At 43.6% G+C, this 24,480-nt stretch overlaps 1 protein-coding gene across 1 annotated transcript in view; it reads right to left on the bottom strand.

Annotated features, from left to right (window-relative positions):
• The window catches only part of TRIM9 (tripartite motif containing 9), an 89,660-nt gene that overhangs the window by 23,725 nt on the left and 41,455 nt on the right, over nucleotides 1–24,480 (bottom strand). Inside the window, exons 2-5 of the mRNA XM_006100227.3 lie at nucleotides 20,596–20,691; nucleotides 18,630–18,752; nucleotides 9,804–9,914; nucleotides 8,795–8,948 (exon numbers count right to left, since the gene is read on the bottom strand). Of these exons, the coding sequence (XP_006100289.1) occupies nucleotides 8,795–8,948; nucleotides 9,804–9,914; nucleotides 18,630–18,752; nucleotides 20,596–20,691 (484 nt within the window). The remainder of the gene's footprint in view (nucleotides 1–8,794; nucleotides 8,949–9,803; nucleotides 9,915–18,629; nucleotides 18,753–20,595; nucleotides 20,692–24,480) is intronic.

Genomic DNA, 24,480 nt, shown 5'->3' with positions numbered 1-24,480 from the left:
GACATAGAAATGTTAGGTAACGAATCATGAATCATCCAAGTTCCTATATAAACTCGATATATGCATCTGGGGACAATGTTTTTACCAACTGCTTAACAATTATTTTTCAGCACCAAAATATGAATTTATTTTTGTAGCACTTTAAAATAGGAGATGAGCCCTGACCGGTTTGGCTCAGTGGATAGAGCATTCGCCTGCGGACTGAAAGGTCCCAGGTTCGATTCCAGTCAAGAGCATGTACCTTGATTGCGGGCACATCCCCAGTAGGAAGTGTGCAGGAGGCAGCTGATCGATGTTTCTCTCTCATTGATGTTTCTAACTCTCTATCCCTCTCCCTTCCTCTCTGTAAAAAATCAATAAAATATATTTCAAAAAATACATAACATAAAATAGGAGATGGCAGTTTGGCTCACATCCAGGGACATTTAGATGAACAAAAGCTAATTGTGGAAGAGGTATGCTGTTCCCAAACTGGACTCTGAATGTCATGTATTGAATTAAATCTGCTCCCCTTGCCAGTCACCCCAACCCAGAGGACGGTTAATTTAATAGCAATATAGGAAACAGGTTCTATGCTGGGTAACCTATGAAACAAAAGCAGTGACTATATATACCATGAGAGATGTGAAGGTGAAGCAGGTCAATTATCTTATACTTAAGAAAAGACTGTGATACATTACGAGAAAACCATGCCTGAGTTACTAGAGCAAATATAATTAAATTAAAATTATGACCTATTAATTCAGTGGTTCTCAACCTTCCTAATGCCACAACCCTTTAATACAGTTCCTCATGTTGTGGTGACCCCCAATTTCATTGTTACAAATTGAACATAATTAAAGCATAGTGATTAATCACAAAAATAATATGTAATTATATATGTGTTTTCCGATGGTCTTAGGCGACCCCTGTGAAAGGGTCGTTCGACCCCCAAAGGTTGAGAACTGCTGTGTTAATTGGAGGTGATCAGTTTAGGAAGGGACATCATGTTTCAAGTGTCAATGGCATAGAGTTCAGGTGGATCTTATCAGAGAACAATGGCGTCCTTAGCCCCAGAAATCCCAGAACATCTGGACATGGAGAAAGGAGATACATTCATCGCCTCGTTCAATAGAAAGACTACAGGACTGGATGGAGGAAGGAAGAGAGAGAAGACATAACTCCTTCTAACAATTCTAATGACCATATAAACACAAACAGGTATCACCAATGCGTTGTAATTAGAGGGTTAACTTTAAGAATTTTTTTAAATATGTTTAATTGATTTTCTACAGAGAGGAAGGGAGAGGGATAGAGAGTTAGAAACATCGATTAGAGAGAAACACTGATCAGCTGCCTCCTGCACACCCCCCACTGGGGATGTGCCTGAAACCAAGGTACATGCCCTTGACCGGAATCGAACCTGGGACCCTTGAGTCCGCAGGCCGACGCTCTATCCACTGAGCCAAACCGGTTCTGGCTAGAGGGTTAACTTTAGGTTATTATACATGTTAGGAAATTACTTTGTCATTTAAATATTTTCCATATAAAAGAAATACACTTTAGTATATTAACTGTGGAGTAAAATAAGACAAGTTCAAACTAACCATTCTTCAAAGGGCTTCTAAAGACAAGGAATGATTCTCCTTGGGGATAGTTGCTCTTAACTGGCCATATTGGTTAGAACTTCCATAAATCAACAATTTCTAGAACTCTCTTTATTTCATTAGCTCCCCTATCAGTCTCATTTTACCTTTGTTCATGTTTCAGGAAAGTCTACATGTTATCAATTTTAAAATCAAAGAATAAGGTCACAATAAGAAACCAATAAGGTTTCACTTGAATGTACGAATGCTTGTAATGACTGATAAGAAACTCAAATTTCCCTATATGGACACAGGCATAATTAAAATGTTAATTGAAATACATAGTGTCATGTATAATTAAAACATGTGAACCTCACTTACTAGTATAAGTCCTCAGTGGGTACATTTTAAAAGACCAAAAGGGTAGAAAAAAATCTAACCACTCACTAGTCTTCAGATCTTAACATTGTCCCAGGTTTAAACAAATAAGCAAACAAAAAAGGGGCAGAGAGAGAGAGAGAGAGAGAGAGAGAGAGACTACTAGAGAGACTACTACTATTTGCATAGTCTAAATCTATTTCTCAATGTGCTCAGAATTATTTTTTCTTTTTCATTAATCACCCCAAAGTGAAGTTGCATATAAAAGGCAAATGTGACAACATTACGGTTGACATTTTAGAAAAACATTTGACAGTGGGTGTTATGTTACCCCGTTTTAGTTTATTGGGTATAAAATAAATGGTCTACAAGAATCCAAAGTATTTCCAAATTATTTTACCTTTTGTGGTTTGAAAATGGATAGCATCACAGTTCCTGGGCTGAACTACAAGAAAAAAGGTTTTATTTTATTGAAACTCTTGTTACTGAAGCTACCATAGCTATCTTGATCTTGACACTTTTGTGATCATTCCTAGACATCATTGTGGGTTTCTTTCCTAAAGAACTAATTTCCCCTATCTGATAGAATTCTAGAACTTAGCATTCTTTGAGCCCATAAAATCCAGCTTCAGGCTGAAAGTCTCACCCCTTAGAAAGGGGCAGCTGTTCTTACTGACTTCCTTGAAGGGGCCTGGTAGAGCTATGGCTCAAAATTAAATTTTACAACAGTGTCTTCTTATACCAAAGTTTTCAAGTGTTTTAACTTTTTAAGTCCATTTCGTTCAAATTATATCTCAGATTTTTCACATTCATTTAATATTTCCCCCTAATCCTTCAGATAGTGAACAGTCACAGCCACTCGGAATTCCTCGGTGAAAGGTAGCAGGAGTAGGAGGACACTCAAAGGGAAGTGGGCCTCCCACTATGGACAAGAAGAAATAATGATAGGTGGTGGCCTTGTGCACTTACTGAATGCATGATGGTGGGGTGAAGTTTTACGTGTATTCACTCATTGAATTTTCACAACAACCCCACAGTAACTGGTACTGGTATTATCTCAATTTTGTAGAGGAGGAAACTGAAACAGAAAGGTTTCATGGCTGGTAAGTGGCAGGGCTGGGATTTAGAGCCAAGCTTACACTGCATTCTGCTGCCTCTCTAGTTGGCTGTTTAGTAATAGTGCACTAGAGGGAAGTCCCCACCCTCAATTCCAAAGGGAAGTTTCTTTTTGGTTTCTATATGGGAACGATAAAGCCTCCCAGGAACTGATGGCATGGATTAATGAAATGTTTCACCGCAGCTTACACTGCATTCTGCTGCCTCTCTAGTTGGCTGTTTAGTAATAGTGCACTAGAGGGAAGTCCCCACCCTCAATTCCAAAGGGAAGTTTCTTTTTGGTTCCTATATGGGAATGATAAAGCCTCCCAAGAATTGATGGCATGGATTAATGAAATGTTTCACCATGCAACCCATGGTAGTTGGGAATGCAATTTTGCTGAGTCACCTTGTCTGAAGGTTCCTTTGTGAACTCATTTCTTTTATGGTGGCTGAACAATACAAATGGCATCTAAGGGAAAGTTTAGACTTTAGCAGTGGTTCTCAACCTCTGGCCCTTTAAATACAGTTCCTCATGTTGTGACCCAACCATAAAATTATTTCTGTTGCTACTTCATAACTGTTATCTTGCTACTGTTATGAATCGTAATGTAAATATCTGATATGCAGGATGGTCTTAGGCGACCCCTGTGAAAGGGTCGTTCGACCGCCAAAGGGGTCTCGACCCACAGGTTGAGAACCGCTGCTTTAGAGGAAGCTGTTTCTGGCAAGCCATCACTACTACATTGTCAAGGTTAAACATGAACACAGGTTTTGAGGACATGCCTTTTAGGCCCCCCAAACCATGAACAGATTACATGCATGAACAGATTACATGCAAGTATTATGTGGGCTCGTCTCCGCTGCCAAACCTCTGGGCGAACTTTCTCCATGGTTTATAGGGGAGTCTGTTAAGGTCACACTGTCTTTGCCCATGACCTTGGTACATACTCAGAGCTCTTACATTCAATACCAGTTAATAAAGTTAAATGGGTCTTAGGTGAGTAGAGGCAGTTAGGGGATTCACAGCTGTTGGTATATGTGCTAGAAAGGCTAGGTGGAGTGTTAAGTGACTGTTTCATCTGGTTCAGAATGAACACACTGGTGTTTTACTTCACCACCCAGACTAGTGAATCTTGGGACACTTTGTATACTTAGACATTGTGGGGTAATATTTTTCTGGGAGGGCGTAGGAATCTATTCTGAGCCAAGCAGCAGAGCCCTTTTAGGAAAATAATCTTAAAATCTCCTTCCCATGACCTGGGAAAAGCTGACAATACCAACTTAGAATTAAGGAAAAACTAAACAAACAAACAAACAACCCTCCCAAATACCCCCCCCCCAAAACTAACCACACACAAAAACGAATAAAAACAGAAAACAACGCTTAATCTATTGTTTTTTATAAAAGAAAAGTCTGAGAGATCAAACACCACTCCCAATAGTATAGAAGGAGGATAAGATAATTTTCTAATCAAAATGCAACCAGAGAACATGTCGTTAAAATTTTGGGATGTTTGAACAAAGCAGGTACCAGCAATCTCCACTTAGATCTCAATTGCTTGGGGGTGATGTGAAATCAGAAAGATCAGATTAGTTAAATCCTTAGTTAATAGAATAATTTTAAGCAGTGCATTCTTGCCAAATAGTAACTGGCCTAAATGGAAACATGTGAAAACCAACAACAGAACTATCTTCTTTCATATCAAGAAAAAAAAAAAGGCATCTGAGATGAAATACCAAAACCAAAGGGATGTTAAAATTTTGACTCAAGAAGTAAGAAAAAAAAGAAAAGAAAAAAGTAAGTAGAAATTTTAGCTGTCGGTTTGAGTCATAACTTTAAATGTATATTTTAAGTAATTTGGAAAATATTTTAACTTTCTACTATAACCCACAGTTAGAAGACAATTGGAACCATTAAAAACACTGACTTACACATATTGTTAGTTTCACAGTGTTCAGGTTCCTTAAAATGCTATTTAAATTTTGGTCATTTATACATGGATTTTGGGGTGCAGTTTCTTTTTCTTTTAAATATATTTTATTGATTTTTTACAGAGAGGAAGGGAGAGGGATAGAGAGTTAGAAACATTGATGAGAGAGAAACATCGACCAGCTGCCTCCTGCACACTCCCTACTGGGGATGTGCCCGAAACCAAGGTACATGCCCTTGACCGGAATCGAACCTGGGACCCTTCAGTCCTCAGGCCGACGCTCTATCCACTGAACCAAACCGGTTACGGTGGGGGTGCAGTTTCTTGAGATATTTTTTTACTGATAAGCTATGAAAGTGCAGTTTATTAAATGACTGCAAATATACTAAAAAATAAAGTCTAAAGCTACACTGATACAGATGTCTAGATGTTAACAGATATCAAAGAGGCCAGTGGAAGTCTTCACAACAGCCAGTCAAGTTCCAGGGCATCCTGAGCTTTGGCTTTTCCCTTCCATCGCAAGCATCTGACAGATAAACATGATTCAGATTCTAAAGAGGAATGGCTCTCACTGAACTAAACTTTAAGGAGCACAAAACAAAGCATATAAATGAACTCTGCAGAGGGACACCAATCAGAAGTAAATTACATTAAGATGAAGTGTTAAAAAGAAAAGGAGAAGGGAATAATCCAGCCTCCTCTGCAATGGCCTATTATATCACCTTCATACATGACTGTTCTGCATAATGTTGTGTCCCGGCTGAACTTGTGCTGTGTGTTGTGCATTTGGGCCTATAGAGAGCTTGGCCCTCTCTGCTGTATGCACAGCATAATGGGCTGTCCACACAGCTGGGTCCACGCTTCTCTCTGGTGCTGCCTGAACAGCCGAGTGACGATGCTTTAGGAATGAGGTCTGTGAGGCCTAGTCCATAAACCTGAAGTTCCCAGATAAGATGAAGGGCCTGTGCACTCCAACACAATGGTTACCATCCTATCAAGTGGCCTGGTCTCCACGGCGGGCAGAAGGACAAGACTCAGTGACAGTGAATGGGGGAGGAGAGGCCCTGCCAGCTGATAGAAGCTCTTCAGCGTCTGGAGGCTCACATCCTCCACCTGTCCCTCCTCTCCTGCCCCATCAGCACGGCTAACCGGGTTGGCTCAATTTTTTTCTCTCCCACCAAAAGCCCTTACATTGTCCTTTTGTGACATATTTTCTCCTTTGAGCTGCTTGTGACATAACCTTTGAACGATTTTACCTCCTTGAAAGAATTGGGTACAGAGAGATGCTGATGGAGGGGCTCTAACCACTACTCAGATGGCTGTATTTCACAGGCTACTGCATAGGTGTTAAAGAAAAAAATTATTTTTATTTATTTAAAAATATTTTTATTGATTTCAGAGAGGAAGGGAGAGGGAGAGAGAAACATCAATGATGAGAGAGAGGATTATTGATTGGCTGCCCCCTACATGCCCCCTGGGGATGAAGCCTGCAACCTGGGCATGTGCCCTTGTCCGGAATTGAACACGGGACCCTTCAGTACGCAGGCCGACGCTCTATCCACTGACCCAAACCGGCTAGGGCATATTTATTTATTTTAAAATACGTTTTTATTTAATTTGAGAGAGAGAGAGAGAGAGAGAGGGAAACATCTGCCTCCTGCACACCCCCACTGGAGATCTAGCCGGCAATCCAGACATGTGTCCTGACCAGGAATCGAACCGCTGACCTCTCAGTGCACGGGACAATGCTCAACCAACGAAGCCACATCAGCCAGGGAAAAGAAGAATATTTGAACAGCAAGAAAGAGTTGCTGCAACAAAAAACTAAATTTCTAAGTTTCAGAGAGGAATTTAGTGATTCCTGGAAGAAGCCGCTTAGTAAGGCACTAGCTTTGCAGTACAAACGGGAAGCAGCAGGTGTGGATTCCGCAGCCACGCTCCCTGGCTTTGAATCCGGGGCCTGGCACTCACTAGCTGGGTGAGTCTAGGCAAGTAACTCAGTCTTCCTGTGCCTCAGTTTCCTCAGCTGCCTCGTAGCGCGGTGAGAATAAAATGAGTTAATCCACGGAAAGCACTAAGAAGAGTGATTTGGTAAGCAGTCTACAAATGCTAAGCATTCTTGTCACTGCAGCAGAGCATTTTTGTTTGCAGTCTATACTCTACTTCAGTGTGAATGAGGGCATTGTCCCATAGCAATACATAGTGAACAACGAAATGAGAAAACTGGAAATAAAGGAGGGTAAAGATCCATTAAGAAGCTACACTTCACTTCGTGACGTGGGCCATCAGCACATGGCCCTACACCTTGCAGAGTTACATGGTTCTGTCTGTCTGATAAAGGAAGCATGTAGATTTTTCCTAGGAGACAAAAATTTTAAAGTACGTGTCTTTCAAGTCATTTATTATGTGAATGCTTAAGTTGGGAGGAGCAAAGAGAAAATCAATTTCTTACGGAAATATCAGAAAGTGACTAATCATGCAGAGAACAGACCCATGACTGCCCGGGGTTGGGGATGTGGAGGGAGGGGTGTGGCTGACTGAAGGGGGAGCCCGAGGGAGCTCTCTGTGGTGATGCAATAGTTCTGCACCTCGACCTCAGTGATGGCTACCCACCTGACAAAATGGCGGAGGACTAGACACACACAATGTGCCAATGTCGACTTCCTGGTTTTGACATTATTTGCTAGTTATGCAAGATGTAACCATTGATAGAAACTGGATTAAAGGTACACCGGGCCTCTCCTTACTATTGCAACTCCCTGTAAATATATAATTATTTCAATATAAAAAGTAAAAAAAAATCCTATCAGAAATATTTTTCAAATGGATATGACTTACGCTGCCATTAAAATATCATTGCATGATTGGTTTGAGTTTTAATTTTGATTTGAAAGCGTTAATTTCCTTAAGATAATTTTAAGTATGTTTCCTTTCCCTCAGCCACCCCCAAATCTCAGAAATATTGCCATAGCCTTTAATCACATAAATAAAAACGTTAACATTTATTTCAAATTTTTATTTTCTTCATCCAGGCCCAATTTTTCTGACCAGTACTGGCAAGCCGCTGATCCTTCAGTTTCCCACTAATCCATGTCCAATCATTTGCTCACTGTCTACCCATGGGGAAGCAGTCATTGCAACTCTGAACTCTCTTGATTTTTGTCAATATTTCTGGGTTACTTTTTTAAAAAAATATATTTTGTATTTCTTTATTGATTTTAGAGAGGAAGGGAGAAGGAGAGATAGAAACACCAATGATGAGAGAGAACAACCGATGGGCTGCCTCCTCCACACCCCCCACTGGGGATCGAGCCCACAACCCAGGCATGTGCCCTTGGCTGGAATCGAATCTGGGACCCTTCAGTCCACAGGCTGACGCTCTATCCACTGAGCCAAGCTGGCCAGGGCCTGGGTTACTTTTTTACTTTTTGCAATAAGATAACATTTATGTACTGTGATTCTCTCTCTCTCTCTTCTCTTTCTCTCTCTCTCTCTCTCTCTCTCTCGCTCTCTCTCTCTCTTCACCCCCCCCCCCCCGCTGTTCTCTGATGCTGAGCCTCTGAAATCCCTAAGATTCTCAAACTGACAAGCACTGAGTTTGTTCTGAGAGGTAGGTTACACAGCTACCAGGTACGTGTCCATTACACAGTAAGACAGGAGCCATTCCGGGTTTTGTAACATTAACCACAGGCGTGTGTGTTTACCTTCCCACCTCTCAGGTGATTTATAAACCTGGCAGCTGCCTTTTGTTTGCCTGGACCCTGCTTCAAGCACCAGTCTCCACTCGGCTGGTACTATGACTGGGGGGACCCAGGCACCCACCTTTCATCTGCACGAAGTCGAGCTGGTGAATGGACTGCAGCAGAGGGCTGTTGTCCAGACTCAAGTCGAAGTCTGTGGTCATCCTGGGAGTGAGCGTGCCTTTCCCCCACTGGTCCTCAGTCAGGTGCACTCTCCTTATGAGGGCGTCAGAAATCTAGTCACATCAAAGACCACAGCCTAAGAAATACACCACCACACTGGCCACAGGACACTGCCCTCAACTCTGCCCGAGTGTCACCAGCAACCTTTCTTGGGACTCACACCTTCCTGACTCTGTGCAGGTGGTGAGGAGCCGGTAAGGGTGAGGGTGACCCATGATTTATCAGGCAAATCTGGACACTTTTGTGAGTCAGAGGGGGTGATATAAAAATCAGCAGCTGTTAATGGGTCTAATAGACAAACCTGGATGGATGATTATGCTGTTTAGGACAGATCAGCTTAAAGCCAGCAACATTAAATAATGCTATGTTGCTGACTAATGACTCCTACTAGAACCAACAACCCTGATTCTCACCTGAGGTGTGGGTACCCTGTCATAATTGGAAATGAGTAGTTTAGAGAGGCTGCCTATGATAACCTGTAGAATGGGATTTGTTACACTTTAAGACATCAACCTCTTCATGTATCACTCTATTCTTTGGCAGAGAGCGCTTTCATTTCTTATATTTAGTCTCTGTCATTCTTGGCCAGTTTGACAGGAAGTGACTTGCAAGTGATCTACATATTCCTTAATGAAAGGTCCCTTAACCATTGGGATTGAAAGTTAAATAAAATTCAACTGACATCATAGCATCTCACTAAAACAACTAATACTGAAGAAATCACGAGACATCCAAGGAATTGAAAAATGTCACTTTTGGGGGGGGGCCGGAAATCATGGACATATTGACAGTAGGAGGTGTCAAGAAGATAGAAACCTTTCATACTTAGGACTGGTTGGAATCTGGCCTTGGTAGAGTCAATCTCATGGGGCATTGAGGATCTGAAGCAGAAACTAATTGATACTTACCTGCAAAAAGCCACTAGGATCATTTTCCTTTATCACCTCCAGGCAGTACTCCATGAGACCCGTGGTCTGGCGCAATTTCACTGTGCAGTGAGAGATCTGGTCTCGAACCACCTAGGATCGATGACAGAACAGAATGGTCCAAAAATGGCAGAGTAGAAAAGAAGCAAACCGGGACTTTGGAAAGCTTCTTCAAACCAGAATCCAAGAGCATCATGGAGCAAAACTGAATTTATGAGACTATTTTGTGGCAATGTCTGCTGTGGACAACGACCCCAGAGGACAGCCTGGATAATGGCTCTTACAGGAACTTGTAACAACAGGACCCACCAGAAAGTCTTGCAGATTGAAATCATGAGAACCTGGCTACCTTGGTACCTCCAAGGACATCTTCCACAGGTCCCCCTTACTCTCCTCTTGGGAAGCGGATGGCCCTGAGCTGCTGGAAGTGGGGGGTCACAGAGAGTTTGTGAAGGAGCTGAGCCACTTGAGGTTCGGCTGCAGATCCCGCGCTGGAGCACAGTAACCCACCTTCTCCCACCGCTTCTTCTTCCTTCTAAACAGTAGACATCACCTGAACCCAGTTCCTGTCTCAATCTGACTCTTCAGGTGGGTGGTGGAGTGGGGGTGGAGGTGGGACTTGTTGGAAAACAATGAGCTAATGACCAGTAAGCCAGAGAGAGATGGCTGCAGAATTAAGTTTTAGGAATAACCTACTTAGAATCAGCTCATTTTGGAAAGCAGTTTTAAAGGCTGTCCTATTTGCCAAGCTGTGAGTCAGCTTTAACCTAGAAAGGCAGTTTCTGCGTCTGGGAAGTTGTCTCTGCTCAGTGTCAAACGCAGGACAGCCCCTGAAAAGTTTCTTTCTTCAGAGATGTTCATCCTGTGTGTCCTCTGCTCAGTGACCCAAATCCTGAGGTGGTTTCTGAAGCACAGAGTTGAACAAGATTTTCCTGGGAATCGCAATCACTCACATGCGGATATTCATGCTACTTTGCAAAAGCCTCAGAAACATCCAGCAGTCCAGATTTCATAGATAATAACTACAGGAGTTTAACTAATTATTTGATGTCTTTTCCTTGTTCCCTCTTTCCATTTGTTATTATAAATTTATTTTCCTTTGAAGATTATTACATATACTTTCCAAAACAATTGAAAGGGAGATGGGGAAAAATCAAATCATCTCACCTCTCTTTATTTTTTCTTTTTAATAAATACTTTTTCTCATAGCATGCTCATCATAGCATCTGGAGGGATACCACTAATGAATTTTTAGTCTAAGTAAATATTAACATTCTATTTCTCCTGGTTCAAGAAATTCTTTTAAAATATAATGTATACTATCCCATCACAGTTTAAAAACAATTCCCCTAATTATGAGGTAATCCATTTTTTTTCTATTTGAGGTACAAGTACTTTAAAGATGCGTGCTTGAATTTATTCTTCACAGGTCATTTTGGTCAATGGGGGAGTTTCTATGTGTACCATCATGTCTTAAAGCAGTGGTTCTCAACCTTGGCTGCACATTTGATTCACGTGGGAATCTTTTTAAAATCCTGATTTCTGGGCCTCATCCTCCGGAAATTCTGTTACTTTGTTACTAATGTTGTGGCCTCATTTGTGAGTTACAGGTAAAGCACCTTGGCCATTAGATTCATTGAATACAATAAAGAATTCTCCTGTTATTTTCCTAGAGTTGAATGTTATCTCCCATATTATCATTACATTCACTGAAACTTTTTTTTTTTTGAGAAAGAACATCTTTATTTGGTCACATGCCACCATACAGACCTTCTGTGACTTTTGCTCCTACATGGTGGGAAGCAGAGGACCACAGAATTTGCCAAATGAAACTGAAAGGAATTGCCCATAATAACAGGCTTGCAATCAATAATAATTGTGGCTTAATTATTAGAGTTGGGCCCCTAACGAGTTCTGATGAGAGCAGCTGACGGTTTGAAGTTGTTTACAGTGTGCCTAATTTTTCCAAATGTCTTCATTCTAATAGATTAATTGAACTCTTAGCCAGTAGTAGTTTTATTGGGATTGAGCTGATTATTGGCTTAAATTTGTTGTCTTTTCTTTCTAGTAATAGCTGTAGCCAGTCAAATGCTATATAATTATTTTAAAATTCTTTGTGAACTTGAGCAGATATTCCTTCTTCCCTTTCTTCTTTCTTCCTTACCTCCCTCCCCAATCAATCTCTCTCTCTCTCTCTCTCTCTCTCTCTCTCTCTCTCGCCTATTATGAATCAATGGTAAAATAGCTGAAGTAAGCAGTTTGACAAGCCAATAATATCCCTAGTGTAAATTTGTACTCAGTGATATGGCCATATAAGTAGTTTTTAACAAACATAATGGGACCATAACAGGAAATACATAGTAAATAATAACAAAGATAATGATGATGATAATAATAATGATTCTCACAAAATACAACAGTACAGTAAGATTCAAAATCAAGCATTCTATAGATAATTACAATTGGGATATGGAGACCCTCTATAAATATGAAAAGCTACATAAAACAGTTAGCTTTGTCAATATCCCTCGACATTCTCACTGAGTAATTTTGTTGGTATGTTTTACCAACCACATATGGAAATTAAAGAATATACTTTCCCAGAATATTTTTGAATAACCATAACTTTCTTTTTCCAGAGGCTCTTGGAGTTGAAAGGTAATTAAGACACCTATCACACACTATTCAACATATGAATTCATTAAAAAATATTGGAGATAGAGAGGGGACATTGGGGGGATAAGGACACATTTGTAATATCTTATTCAATAAAGGGAAAAAATACACTTAAGATTATTTCAAATTCTGAACATTACATAAATAACAATAATTATCTGATATTTCTTTGGGTTTAGCAAATGAAAACTAGCATTTGTAAAGTTCCTGAGAAAAGCATAGATCTCATTAATGAGACAATTTACTGTAACTTGTCACAAATTCCCTGTGAGGATCTCACAGAGAGGACAATACTTAGGGCCTTACTCAGCGAGGGAAGACCTGGGAAGGTTGTTAACAAACATGCAGACAGGACAGGCACCTGGGATCCAGTCTATCTGTTCATCAGGAGGATATTGCCCAGGAGTTCCAAATATGACCTGGTAATATTTCTTGAAAGTTCAAAAGCTTTCCTTCTCTCCAGTAGCTTTCAGACATTTGCTTTAGTTCACCACATCCTGAAAATAGATATTTGGCTCCCAGTGCTTTTTTCAAATCACAAAATAGTATCAACTGTGATTTACATTTCAAATAGTTTTCCTAAAATATGGCCACATCTGCATATGTCTCAAAGCCTTTTTTAAAAAAAGCTTTTAAAAATAGCTCACCCAACTTTGTGAACTATTTTGTAGGATGATCAATTATAAACTCAGGCCACTAAAGAATGTCTGAGGTTCAGAGACAGTGACACCCATGCATAGGCTAATTCTACACTATAAACTACTAGAGGCCCGGTGCACGAACTCGTGCATAAGTGGGGTTTTTCGGCCTGGCCGGTGATTGTGGCTGCAGGAGGTTGGCTGTGGGAGCGCACTGCCCACCAGGGGGCAGCTCCTGCGTTGAGTGTTTTCCCCCTGGTGGTCAGTACGTATTGACCGGTCGTAACCGTTGCTTAGGCTTTTATATATATAGATGGTTTATGAAGAGTAAGCCTCTAGGAGCCCTTCTTCAGTGTGCTGAGGGAAACCAGACTTTCAGTCATTCTCTCTCCTTAATAACATCAATAATAACAGCAAATACTTTTTGGGTACTGTGTTCAGCGTTTTTCAATGTCAGATGAAGTGATGACTACTTCAGCCTTATTTTACAGGTAAAAGAAATGGAGACTTAACACTTGCCCACAGTTACAGACCCAGTAAATGATAAAGGGTGTCCTCAAACCCCATTCTCTCTGACACAGACACTGACTGGGCTCTTCACCACCCAGCTCCGTCTTGCCTCTGAAGCAGAACTGCTCCATGTGCTCAAGCCATCAGCGCTCTCAGAGAGGGCCTGAGCAGACTGTAAAGGCTGCCTTTATACACGCTCGCTCTCCAGCACCCCCAGCCTTTGGGATTGCTCAGGAAGAGAAAGTTGCCAGAACACACACACACACACACACACACACACACACACACACACACACACAACTCTCCTCTTTGTCAGCAAAAAGCTTCCCCAGAGAACTCGGCCAAAGGAAGCGGAAGACCATAAGATGATCCCTGCCGGACTGTGAGGGATGGGTTAGCCAACAAAGACAGCAAGAACTGTGCTTGGCAAGTGATGTCCCTGAAAGGCCAGTCCTTTCTCACAAATCCGAGTAGCAACAGAAGTGACAAGAAAGGGAAAGGGCAGGAGGAGAACAGCAGCGCGGGAGACAGGGAGGCTGGCGTCGGCACTGCTGGCTGTTTTTAGAAGCAGTGACAGATACAATCAGCTGAAACAGCAGAGAAACAAATCGCTCCAGACAGAAGACAGAACAGCTTTGCTGCCGCGGGGGACACCCAGCCACCTGTCTCCGGTTTCCATGGCCCTTTGGGATCTGGGGCAGGGAACTCCGCCCTGGGCAGAGTGAAATGAGGGCAGGCCCCTCTGCTCAGCAGCCCCCAAGAGCTTTAGTGCGCCCTGCGGGGCGGAGTCCCAGTGATGCGTTAAAACCGCTCCTGTGTGGTCTCCATCTGCATCCACAGCACAGCCTGTACCGCGTTTTCATACAGTACCATCTGCAGAGGCAGCACTAAGGAGGGGCCTGGGGAGCTTCATGCCCCTCTGCCACCTTTTGATATAAATAAGTGATGCTTTCTTAATCTCTCATTTCCTCTTCCATCCAGATTCCTGCCCTTACATCGTCCCAAATAGGAAACTTGAAGTTGCCACGATAGTCACCATCCATATAATTTATCACAAACTGTTCGCTGTGTTCCGTTTTATAATGCCAGGAAAGTGTCTACAACATTTTAGAGAAGACATTTCATTGAGAAAACATTACAATGTTATGGCTAGATACTAAAACCATTGGCCCATTATTTAGGGAAAACCCCAGCTGTACGGCTCATTTCCTAAAGACAACTGTGTTTTTATTTTAGATCACTCTATGTGATTGATTCAAAAGGTTATCTTGAGTTCTGCTATAGCAACCAGAGTTCTGGCTTTCTGAAGCTGCTAAAATGAAGGGCTAGAGTGGCGATCGGTTAATAATGGCAGAGCAGCGACAGAATCAGAACACGTGGATCAGTCCTCATGACTACCCGGATGGAGCAAGGCCGGGGTGCAGTGTGCTAACCACCGTCTGCCTCCCTCCACGCTCTGCCGAATCCCACAGGCGAGAACGTAAGCTGCCACGAGCACACACCTCCCAAAGTTTGGGCAACGCCAGGGCCAGCTCTCCTGTGATTCCCTCTGTGACCCTTTCAGCTGCAAGTAATTGTACCCTCCTCCTAACTTCCATGCTCTGGCCACCTCCCCTCTGAAAGCTCACTCTCTACCTGTGTTGAAGTCCTCTGTGGGTGTGATTTATCTCATCCCCTGAAATGTAAGCTCTGGAAGGGCACGTCTCATCCTGAGCCACCTCCTCTCTCCTCCCCGGCTCCCCCGCCCAGCACTCAGCTCCTAGCAGGTGTGCATTAGGTGCTGGCGGACTGATGAGATGGTGGGGGTGGGGACAGGCCTTCTGTGTGCATTGTGCTTCTACCAGCCAGTGGCAGTACAGATTCTGGGCTCCGAAGCCAGGTTACCAGCACTGGAATCCTGGATCCTTGGACCAGTTCCTAATATCATGGTGCCATGGCTTCTCACCTCTAGAATGGGGATAAGAGTAAGAATGACCTTGTGGAGGTGTTGGGAGGAATTGAGGAGTTGATCCCTGCAACATGGTTTGCACAGCGCTGCCCCAGAGCAGGTGCCCCAAGTGTGAGCGATTGCTATTAGGAAAGCCGGGGCTTGGTTGCCAAGGATGCTCATTCTTGTGTTGCTCCCTGGGCAACTATAGAATCACGTTTCAGAGCATGTCTGGATTTTAATTCAGTTTAAAAAAAAATGGCGACTCTTGAAGAATGTTTCACTCAGACCTAACGTGACTATCTTGGAGGAAAATGTTTATGGGGTAGAAATATTTCCCAGGTTGTTGCAGCTAAATCGATAAGATTGATCTCCACCTGATAAAACTTTCAGGGAATTTTTTGGGTAAAAAACAGTGGTTTTAATACTGCTCCCACTTTCCTCCCCACATATTAGGAATCACTACATATGTTGCCATGAGACACAGCCCAGTGGTCCTTCAGGGAATTCAAAAGCAAATAACTTGATCCCAGACTTTAGGAGACTGGAGTCTGGGAACTGATGAGCTAGAGCAGTGGTTCTCAACCTTGGCTGCACATTAGAGTCACCTGGGAATCTTTTTAAAATCCTGATTTCTGGGCCTTCTCCTCCGGAAATTCTGTTTCTTTGTTATGGGGTGGGGCCACAACATTAGTAACAAAGAGACAGAATTTCTGGAGGATGAGGCCCAGAAATCAGGATTTTAAAAAGGTTCCCAGGTGATTCTAATGTGCAGCCAAGGTTGAGAACCACTGAACTAAAGAAAGCCATGTAGGTACAACTAGCCATTATCCCACACTTTGCGAATTAAGCACCACACAGGTGCCTCCTTGGAAAGCCCAGGGCCTCCTGATTACCTTCAGCTCCAGGGCACTGGCTCCACCAGGCGGGGCCCGAGTTGGTTGGAAGATGAACCTGGGAGGGTCTTCCAGTTAGACTCAGCACCAGGAAACAGTATTGGTCTCTCTGGAAGGAGTGTTATAATCCCCAGCCTGGGACACTTTTCTTTCCGCACTCCTGGTTCAGATTCAACTTCAGGATGTGCAGTTTTCTCTATCAAGGACTCTGCCGTGCCTCTCTTTGATCAAATTGTGCTTTTGCCATCTCACCAGGAACGCTCAGAGACATGGTTCTGACCCAGCGCCAGGGGAGGTCTCACTGGCCGCCTTCATCATGGGCATAGCTCTCGTCAGCTCCTTCTGGGCTGGGCCCCTTGGTCACAGCTCAGCCTTCTGTCCGCCTCCATTCCACAGGCCCCTTCAGTGACAGCTGGGCAAGTCACAGAGGCAGGGGAGAAAGGATTATATTCCAGCCGCACGATGGCCCTGGCTTTGGGGAAGGAAGAAGCAGGTATGTGGCTCTTCATGTGTTTTGAGGAGCAGCAGGTGGGCATTGGAGGAGGGGGCCTTAGAGGAGGCAGCTGGAGTGGGGGTTTTCTTCACCTCTGGGGAGAAGTGGGCATCTTCCAGGGGAAATGGTGCTCTTTATGGTGCTGCCCGGCTCCCTGTGCGCCTGAGCTCCGGCTCCTGGTGTGGGGGTGGGGCACATAGGAAGGACTGGTGACTGCTGTTCAGCGCTCAGCATGGCAGTCTTGCTGCAGGCTTGCCCAGGCCTCCATGCCCCTGTTAGCACCTGGTTTCCTGCCTTGTTTCTCATAACCACGAGCTGGATACTGGCCTGGCTTGAAGCTTTCCTGCCACCAAGCTGTAGTCTAAAATCTTGTCAGTTGTGTTCTCTTATTTCTTCATTTTCAAACTTTTCCTTGGGTCTCCTACTGGATCTTAGTCTTTTAGACGTGGGGCAGTTCTCTTATCTTCTAGGGCAGTGATGGCGAACCTTTTGAGCTCGGCGTGTCAGCATTTTGAAAAACCCTAACTTAACTCTGGTGCCGTGTCACATACAGAAATTTTTTGATATTTGCAACCATAGTAAAACAAAGACTTATATTTTTGATATTTATTTTATATATTTAAATGCCATTTAACAAAGAAAAATCAACCAAAAAAATGAGTTCGCATGTCACCTCTGAGCTTAAAAGGTTTGTCATCACTGGACTAGAGCCTGTTCCAGACTTGCGTGGATACCTGGTATTAACTGCAATGGTCACCAGCTCTCAGCTCCCCTCGGTTGTGCCCACTCACCGCTGCCCACTGTGGAAGCTCCCTGATGCCGACCGCCCGACCCCAACAGAGAGCTTATGGTCATACCTCATTCCCCACCCCCCACCCAACCCCAGGCCAACACTACACACTGCACACCCACCATCCGCTGATTGCCACCCACAGGCTTGCTGGCCATGTATGTGGACCTGTGGTGACTTCCTACTTCTGAGCTCCCCTCAGCTGGGCTCTTCCCATCTACCCAGCCTGCTCTCAGCTGCTGCTGTCCTGCTCCAATGGGGCCGTGAAGGGGTATCACCTGCTCCAGGACAGTCCTTCTGCCAATAGGGACCCAGACTTGTAACTGATTGATTCCACCTTGTGATGACAAGTGTGTACAGCTGTCCAAATGCACGATTCACTTCAAAGTTAAGACAAGTCTTGTTTGCTTTCTGGGAAGTACAGACTCCATTTCCCGATTCAAACACACTTTATGTCTCTGCATGGCCACTCTGATCACGCTGCCTAAAATTTCAACCACCATTCCCAGTATTCCCCAGCCCTGTTTCCTTACTGTTTTCTTAGCACTTTTCACTAATATACTGGATCTTCCTTACTTATCTTGCTTATTATTTATCCTTCCTGGTAAATATAAGCCCCATGAGGGCAGGGATCTTTATTTATTTTATTATACCTGTACCCAAAGCAATTTCTGACCCAGAGGAGTCACTCCACTAATATTGATGAGTGAAATGAAGAAGCGAGTGGTGAATAAAGGGCTATGCCCACCCCTTGCCAGCCAGGCCACTGGCCACCCAAGGCTGTGGGCATCCTGCTTCCCCCTCCCGTCTAGCCTGTTGTCACAGCCCTCAGAGCCCAGCCCCATGACTTTCTGGCCGCCCCACGGCCCAGCACTCACCTTCAGCTTGTGCTCATGCTCCTTGTTGACGCGTGCAAGCAGCTGGGCTTTCCTCCTGTTGAGGGCATCGATGAGGGCATCACACTGGGCCACCAGGCAGGCCTCAAACTCCACACTGTTCTCCTGTGTGAGAGAGCACACCTCTCAGCCAGAAGGCGCCAGAGAAAACAGAGCTCGCCCGTCCACTGTGGGGTAGAGATCCCCACTGAAGGGAAGGAAGGAGAGCTCTATCCACAATGCACATTTGCCATCTCAAAAGTAACTGTATAAATTTCATTTTATAGTGGTTGTGTTTTGCTCTAAATTTAGATAAAAAAGGGAGAATATCACTTGATCAACTTATTTTTAGCAAAAGGGAATCGTCTCCAAAGTCTGAATTATATTAAATAAAATCAAGCTTTGTTTGCAGAGTTGCACATGAATCCTTTTGAAGGCTGGCGTATGTTCAGCTGTGTTTGGTGGAAGGTGACATTCAGAAAGGCTGGTTGCCTGAGGGGGTGGGTACTGTTAAGGCACAAGAGATGAAAGAGTCACTGAATTCAGGGAAAGAAATAAGAAAGAGAATGGCAATGGTCTTCAATATTAAACCATAATCAGACGACACCTGAAGTTTGTAAGAATAATCATGGACAAAAGTGCTCCTTTCATTAAGGAAAGCCAAGCGAACAGAAATGGGTAGGTTGTTAAAGTCAGACATGAACCAACAGCTGTGGGGGAAAGTGACCACATTCTAAATGAATGATAGCTTCCCCACGGTGCTTAAATTGAATGCTGGATCTACATTTTTTAAATTCATTACACATTAATTTTAAGAGATTCTTTCACTAAATTATAAGCAATGTTAAGTTTTGTTTTTTGTGGCACTTGCTTTGAGTTCTCAGAGAAGCCCCCGGAAAACATCATGTAAGAGCGCTCTCTGTCCCATGCAGGGCAATACTGGGAGGGAGAGGGGAGCTTTCTCCTCATAGGCTGTGATTTGGACCAGAAGGAAAGCTTTGTCTGAGGAAGAGGTGGGGTTCAGAGGCAAGCCTGGGGCTGCATATTTTATGCCAGAAAAGCAAAGAAGAGGCTCTATTGCTTGAGAAATAGAAGGACGTGTACAACTGTTAGGTTGTTAAGGAATTAGAAATTTTAACATGGGCATATATACCAAAAATAGGCAAAGAAATCAGTGTGAGATGATTTAGAAAGAAGGCTGACTTACAGTAAAAAAACCATTTCCGCCTTGACATGGGTTAATTATTAGTTCAGAAAGACAATTTAATGGAGGAAAGAGCTCAGGTTACTTCTCTGGTAAATAGTGCAGAAAGTCATTATTTTAGCATGTCATGCAATTTATGGCTTCTCCTTTAGCTCTAGGGAAGAATTCACCAGCTTCCAGATGCTGGCTGATCTATTGGTCATTGTGTCCAGATAAAGCAATCTGAAATTATAGTCACCAGGAGATCGTGGTTGAAAAATATTTAAGTATCTAAGTAGAGGAGAAGCATCACTCTAGGGTAGAAAAGAAGGAAAGAGGAAGAAAAGGAAGGGAAGAAGGAAGAAAAAAAAGAGTAAGTGCGATTTGTTTGTTACCATTAGATAAGATATAATCATTGCAAGGTGCTTTGGGAACCTATAGAGTTTAAAAAACTCAACAACAATGACTCTACATTCACAAAGAAGTAGACCTCTTTCTAAATACACAGCAGTGGAAAATTAGGACCTCTGTGTGGAAGATGGGAACTACTTGGAAAACCAGGTTCTTTCTGGCTACTGGCAAACGTAACACCTCAAGAAGGAACATGCCAGAAGCTGGTCTGTATGTGTGTTTGTATGTAATGGAAGAGACAGAGCAGAAGAAAAGAAATGGGATTTTCCCCACAACACATAGAAATAACAGAGAAGAAACAATCTCCCTCATCACATAGTTTCATCTTATCCTATGGGGTTTGCTGCCTGGCTCAGGTGCTGCTGCCTCAGGTACCTGGATCTGCTGGACCATGTTGCGGAGCTGCACCAGGAACTCCTTGGCTTCTTTGGCCCTGTCCGACAGCCCGTTCAGCGCCTGGGACAGCTGGCTCTGCAAGACAAAGAAGGAGGACATGGAGCTATAATCACATGAACAGCAACAAGATCAAACAGGGCAGTGTTGACCCGAGGCCCAAGAGTCCGAGGCCCCCTCAGAGTGCTCTTGTCTGAGTCAGGCCACTTAGCTGACATTGGTACATGTGGATTCTGATATCAGGGGCCTCCCGATGCCTTCCATTGGCTCTGAGTAGCTTCTCTTCTGATGAAGTGAGACCTTCTGGCCATGAAGTCAAAGGCCCTGGCCCGCTGATATTTGCCTGGAATTTCCTCATCTCATTAAGTATTAATTCAGTAATAATTTATTCAATGCCTATTATTTGCAAGAATTTAAAAAAAAAGCAGAGTCAGATGATCTGATAATCATCAACATTATCTAGCCCAAAGGCCTATTGGTGTGGGGTCGGGGCAGAAGGGTGAAGAGAGTCAAGAACAGGATGAGGGAAGGAAGGAAGCATCCCAGTGTGATGCTCGGAGGCCATTTAAATGGAAAGATAACTACAAAGGCACAAGGCCATTCTTCCTCATTAACATCCTCTTTCTCCCAAGTACAGCCCTGCTGCCTAACTCCTCTCCACACTAGCCTCCTAACCCAAGGCGTGCTGTCTGGGATATCCCACCCTACCCCATCCATATAGGGAAGCAGTTCTGCTGGGGGCACATGTCCAGGGAAGCACTTGTTTTCCCAGCCTCCCTGTCTGCTGGGGTGGCCACGGGACACCCCCCTGATGGATGAGACCTAAGTGGGAGTCATCTGGGGCAGGTAGAGTCTGAGGAAGCCTCTGCATTTCTGCAAACATGGTCCCAGTGTCACAGATGCACTCTTCTTCCCTTTGGTTCCCGACTTTATGACAAATTTCGTGTGATTCTCAAGAGGAGAGGGCCAACCTGATAAGGGAGCAGGGGTAGGAAGAGAAAGAGCCTAAGCTCCAGTGGCATCTGTGAACAGCTGAACCAACGCTTGAGGTCTCCTACCACTGGGCTTCTTGTTGAACTCACTCCAGGTGAAGTCCCTGCACTGGAGTTTCCCATCACTTGCAACCATCACCATTGCACTTGATACAAAATCCCATCACCTGGCAGCCTGGGCATGTCCTTCCATCCCTCCTGTAAGCTACAGAGACAAACGCCCTTTCCCACATGTCATCTTTGAAAACGAAAGCCCACTCTCCTCCTTGCCAACACAATGCCCCATCCACTTTTTCCTCTCAGAAAAGAGACAGTATCTTAAAATTGTATTTCTAGGTCCTGTGTCTGTTTTGCACTTATATTTGCCTTATTAAATACAAAGTTGGGCACTAAATCTCTTTGAGAATATGCATGCCAAGTGCTTGGTGGAAGCAATGTAGAGTAGGAGAAAGAACAAAGAAAGCCTTTGGAAGGGTTTAAATTCTGGCTCTGGCCCTTACTAAGGGTGACCCTGAGAAAGTTAACTTGTGCTGAATTATTCCAATGGGCAAAATGGGAATAATAATAATAATAATACTTTGCAGTTGGATTATTGTGAGGGTTTAGTGTACTCACTAATGTGAAAGTTCCTGCTAGTTAAGGGTAGTGGTTAAGGGAACTATTCTGCATTAATAAATGCTGCCAGTTACTGGCTGTTCAAACTTTTACCCATAGTTTTACCTTATCCATAAAATGAGAAGAATACTGTTACTCTTGGAGGTTGTGGGCATTGTGTGATATACAATCCCTAAAGCCACGCTGGTGCATGGTGCATGCTTAATAAACATTGACTGTTATCAACTCTTTTTTACCTTCTTCCTTCCCGCTCACAAATGCCTGCTGACTGACTGGCGACATTTGAAGGAGAGATTCCTGTAGAAGAATGTACTTTATCACTGGTGCTTTGATTTATGTTCTCAGACTCTGGGAGGCCAGACCAACAACATAACAGAATAAGAAAAAGCATAAAATGAAACTACACTTGTGAAAGGTCTGGAGTGGGCTGGGGTCGCGCACCTATGACACGAGGCCATAATGTTCAAAAAAGATTTTATTCTGACCACCTGGGCGCAGGTGGGCTGAGACGGAGAAAGGCATCAGCGAAGAGGACAGGGAGAGATAGGTTTTTATTAATCCTTGCTGGCTGTGAGCCGCTCTGCTGACATAAGGGTCTGGTCTGTCCTTGGTTCCTCCCATGCCAGGTGTCTTCTAGTTATCTGAGCTATGCTGTGCTCAAGGCTGCAAGCTTTCTGCAAGATATCTGCTAAGCACAAAAGTCTTTCTCTGCCCCGTTTTATTCTCTTTAACCCTTTCAACTTACTGAAAGGGCTACTCAATTCTTTATTACTAGGTCCCAACTGCACTATAATTTGGGGTAAAATTTTCTCCTCAAGAACTTTTTCCAAGAGCCCAAGGGATGAAGGGAGAAGAGGATCTCATTCAGAACAGCAAGCAATAAAATGAGAGACATATTCCAAAGGAGGCATTTTTCACTGTTCTTTGGAACTAACTCATAGCCCTTCTTTTTCTGAATGAGCAAAAGCTGGCTGTGCCACCCCAGTTTCCTCCCCCTTTTGATTGTAACCTTCACCTTAGTAACATTTGGAGGTTGGAGTACAGAAGCCAAATTCATTCAGTTACAGAGAACCGGAGCTACCTAATTTCTTGTATTCCAGCTTTGCAATTAATTGTTTGTATAAAGTAGGTCAAACCTCCCCCTCCCACTAAAGAATTGTTGACCAAGTGCTGATGTAAAATTATTCTGTAGTTGACAAAGAATGCTGGCCTCCTCCACTCTCAGGATTGTATCTGGCAAAGCAATAAATGAGCTGCCAAATCTATTTGCAGATTTCCTCTCTTTGTGCCTATGTTAAGTCCTAAGGATGCCTTCTACCTGGCAAATGAGTGTTCTGGAATTTGAGAAACAACTGCATTATAAGATAAAGATCTAGAAACCTCTCTCTGAAGCTTTGCTAACTTGCAGAAATTGAGCAGGAGACAATGAAAAACACCGGAAACTGTGTATCACTGGAAAACGCTCTTCTCATTGTAAGGATTTATGAGTGTGTTCTTTTTACAGGATAGTCTTTTGATCACATTTATAAACTCCATCTGATATAGAAGAACTTTATTATTGATGGATTTTGTTTCCCAGAAGCAATTAAATTCCTGCTCTGTGCTCACGGAGACGTTCTGTATCCAGACCACAGAGTAGCCCTGAAAATTCATACCCGCACACTCGAGATGCAAATATTTAGTGTGTGTTTTCGGTACGGGTGCGCACCATTAGAAGCTGTTTATAATGCCTTGGCAATGACATTCTGATTGCTTGGATATTTGTTTTCAAATTTACTGAAAAAGTGTCATGATCAGAAAGTGAATGAGAGTGGAAAATGATGTAGCCAAAGAAGCACTGACAAATTTCCAGGCAAGCGCTCAGAGCATGCTCTGAATAGCCAAGATCTCCCCAAAGGATGTGAATTGTCCGGAGCCTGAGGAGAGAAACAAAGAACCCTGCCTCCCCCTTCCCTCCTCTCCTGATTTCCTCTCCAGTCTCTGCCCGGACTGGCTCCCCTGGCCTCCCAAAGGACAGAACGTTACAGGAGCGGGGGCTCAGCCTGGGAGTGCACAGGGAGGGTATCTTAAAGCCTGTTATGATTTAGGCTCAGCTAGTGGGTAAGGAAATTCCATGCATCCTGACCAACTCCTTACTTGCCTGTGCATCCACCCAGCCCAGCCCAGCCCAGCTGCTAAGCAAGCACACACAGAAGACAGGGTCTTCCTTCCTTTCCCTGCCATGGACGTTATTCATGTGTCAAACCCCCCCCCCAACCCC

This window comes from Myotis lucifugus, unplaced genomic scaffold, assembly GCF_000147115.1.
Source record: "Myotis lucifugus unplaced genomic scaffold, Myoluc2.0 scaffold_304, whole genome shotgun sequence".
Lineage (NCBI taxonomy): Eukaryota > Metazoa > Chordata > Mammalia > Chiroptera > Vespertilionidae > Myotis > Myotis lucifugus.
Note: the sequence above shows the minus strand (reverse complement) of the source record. Positions and strands in the feature narration are given on the sequence as shown.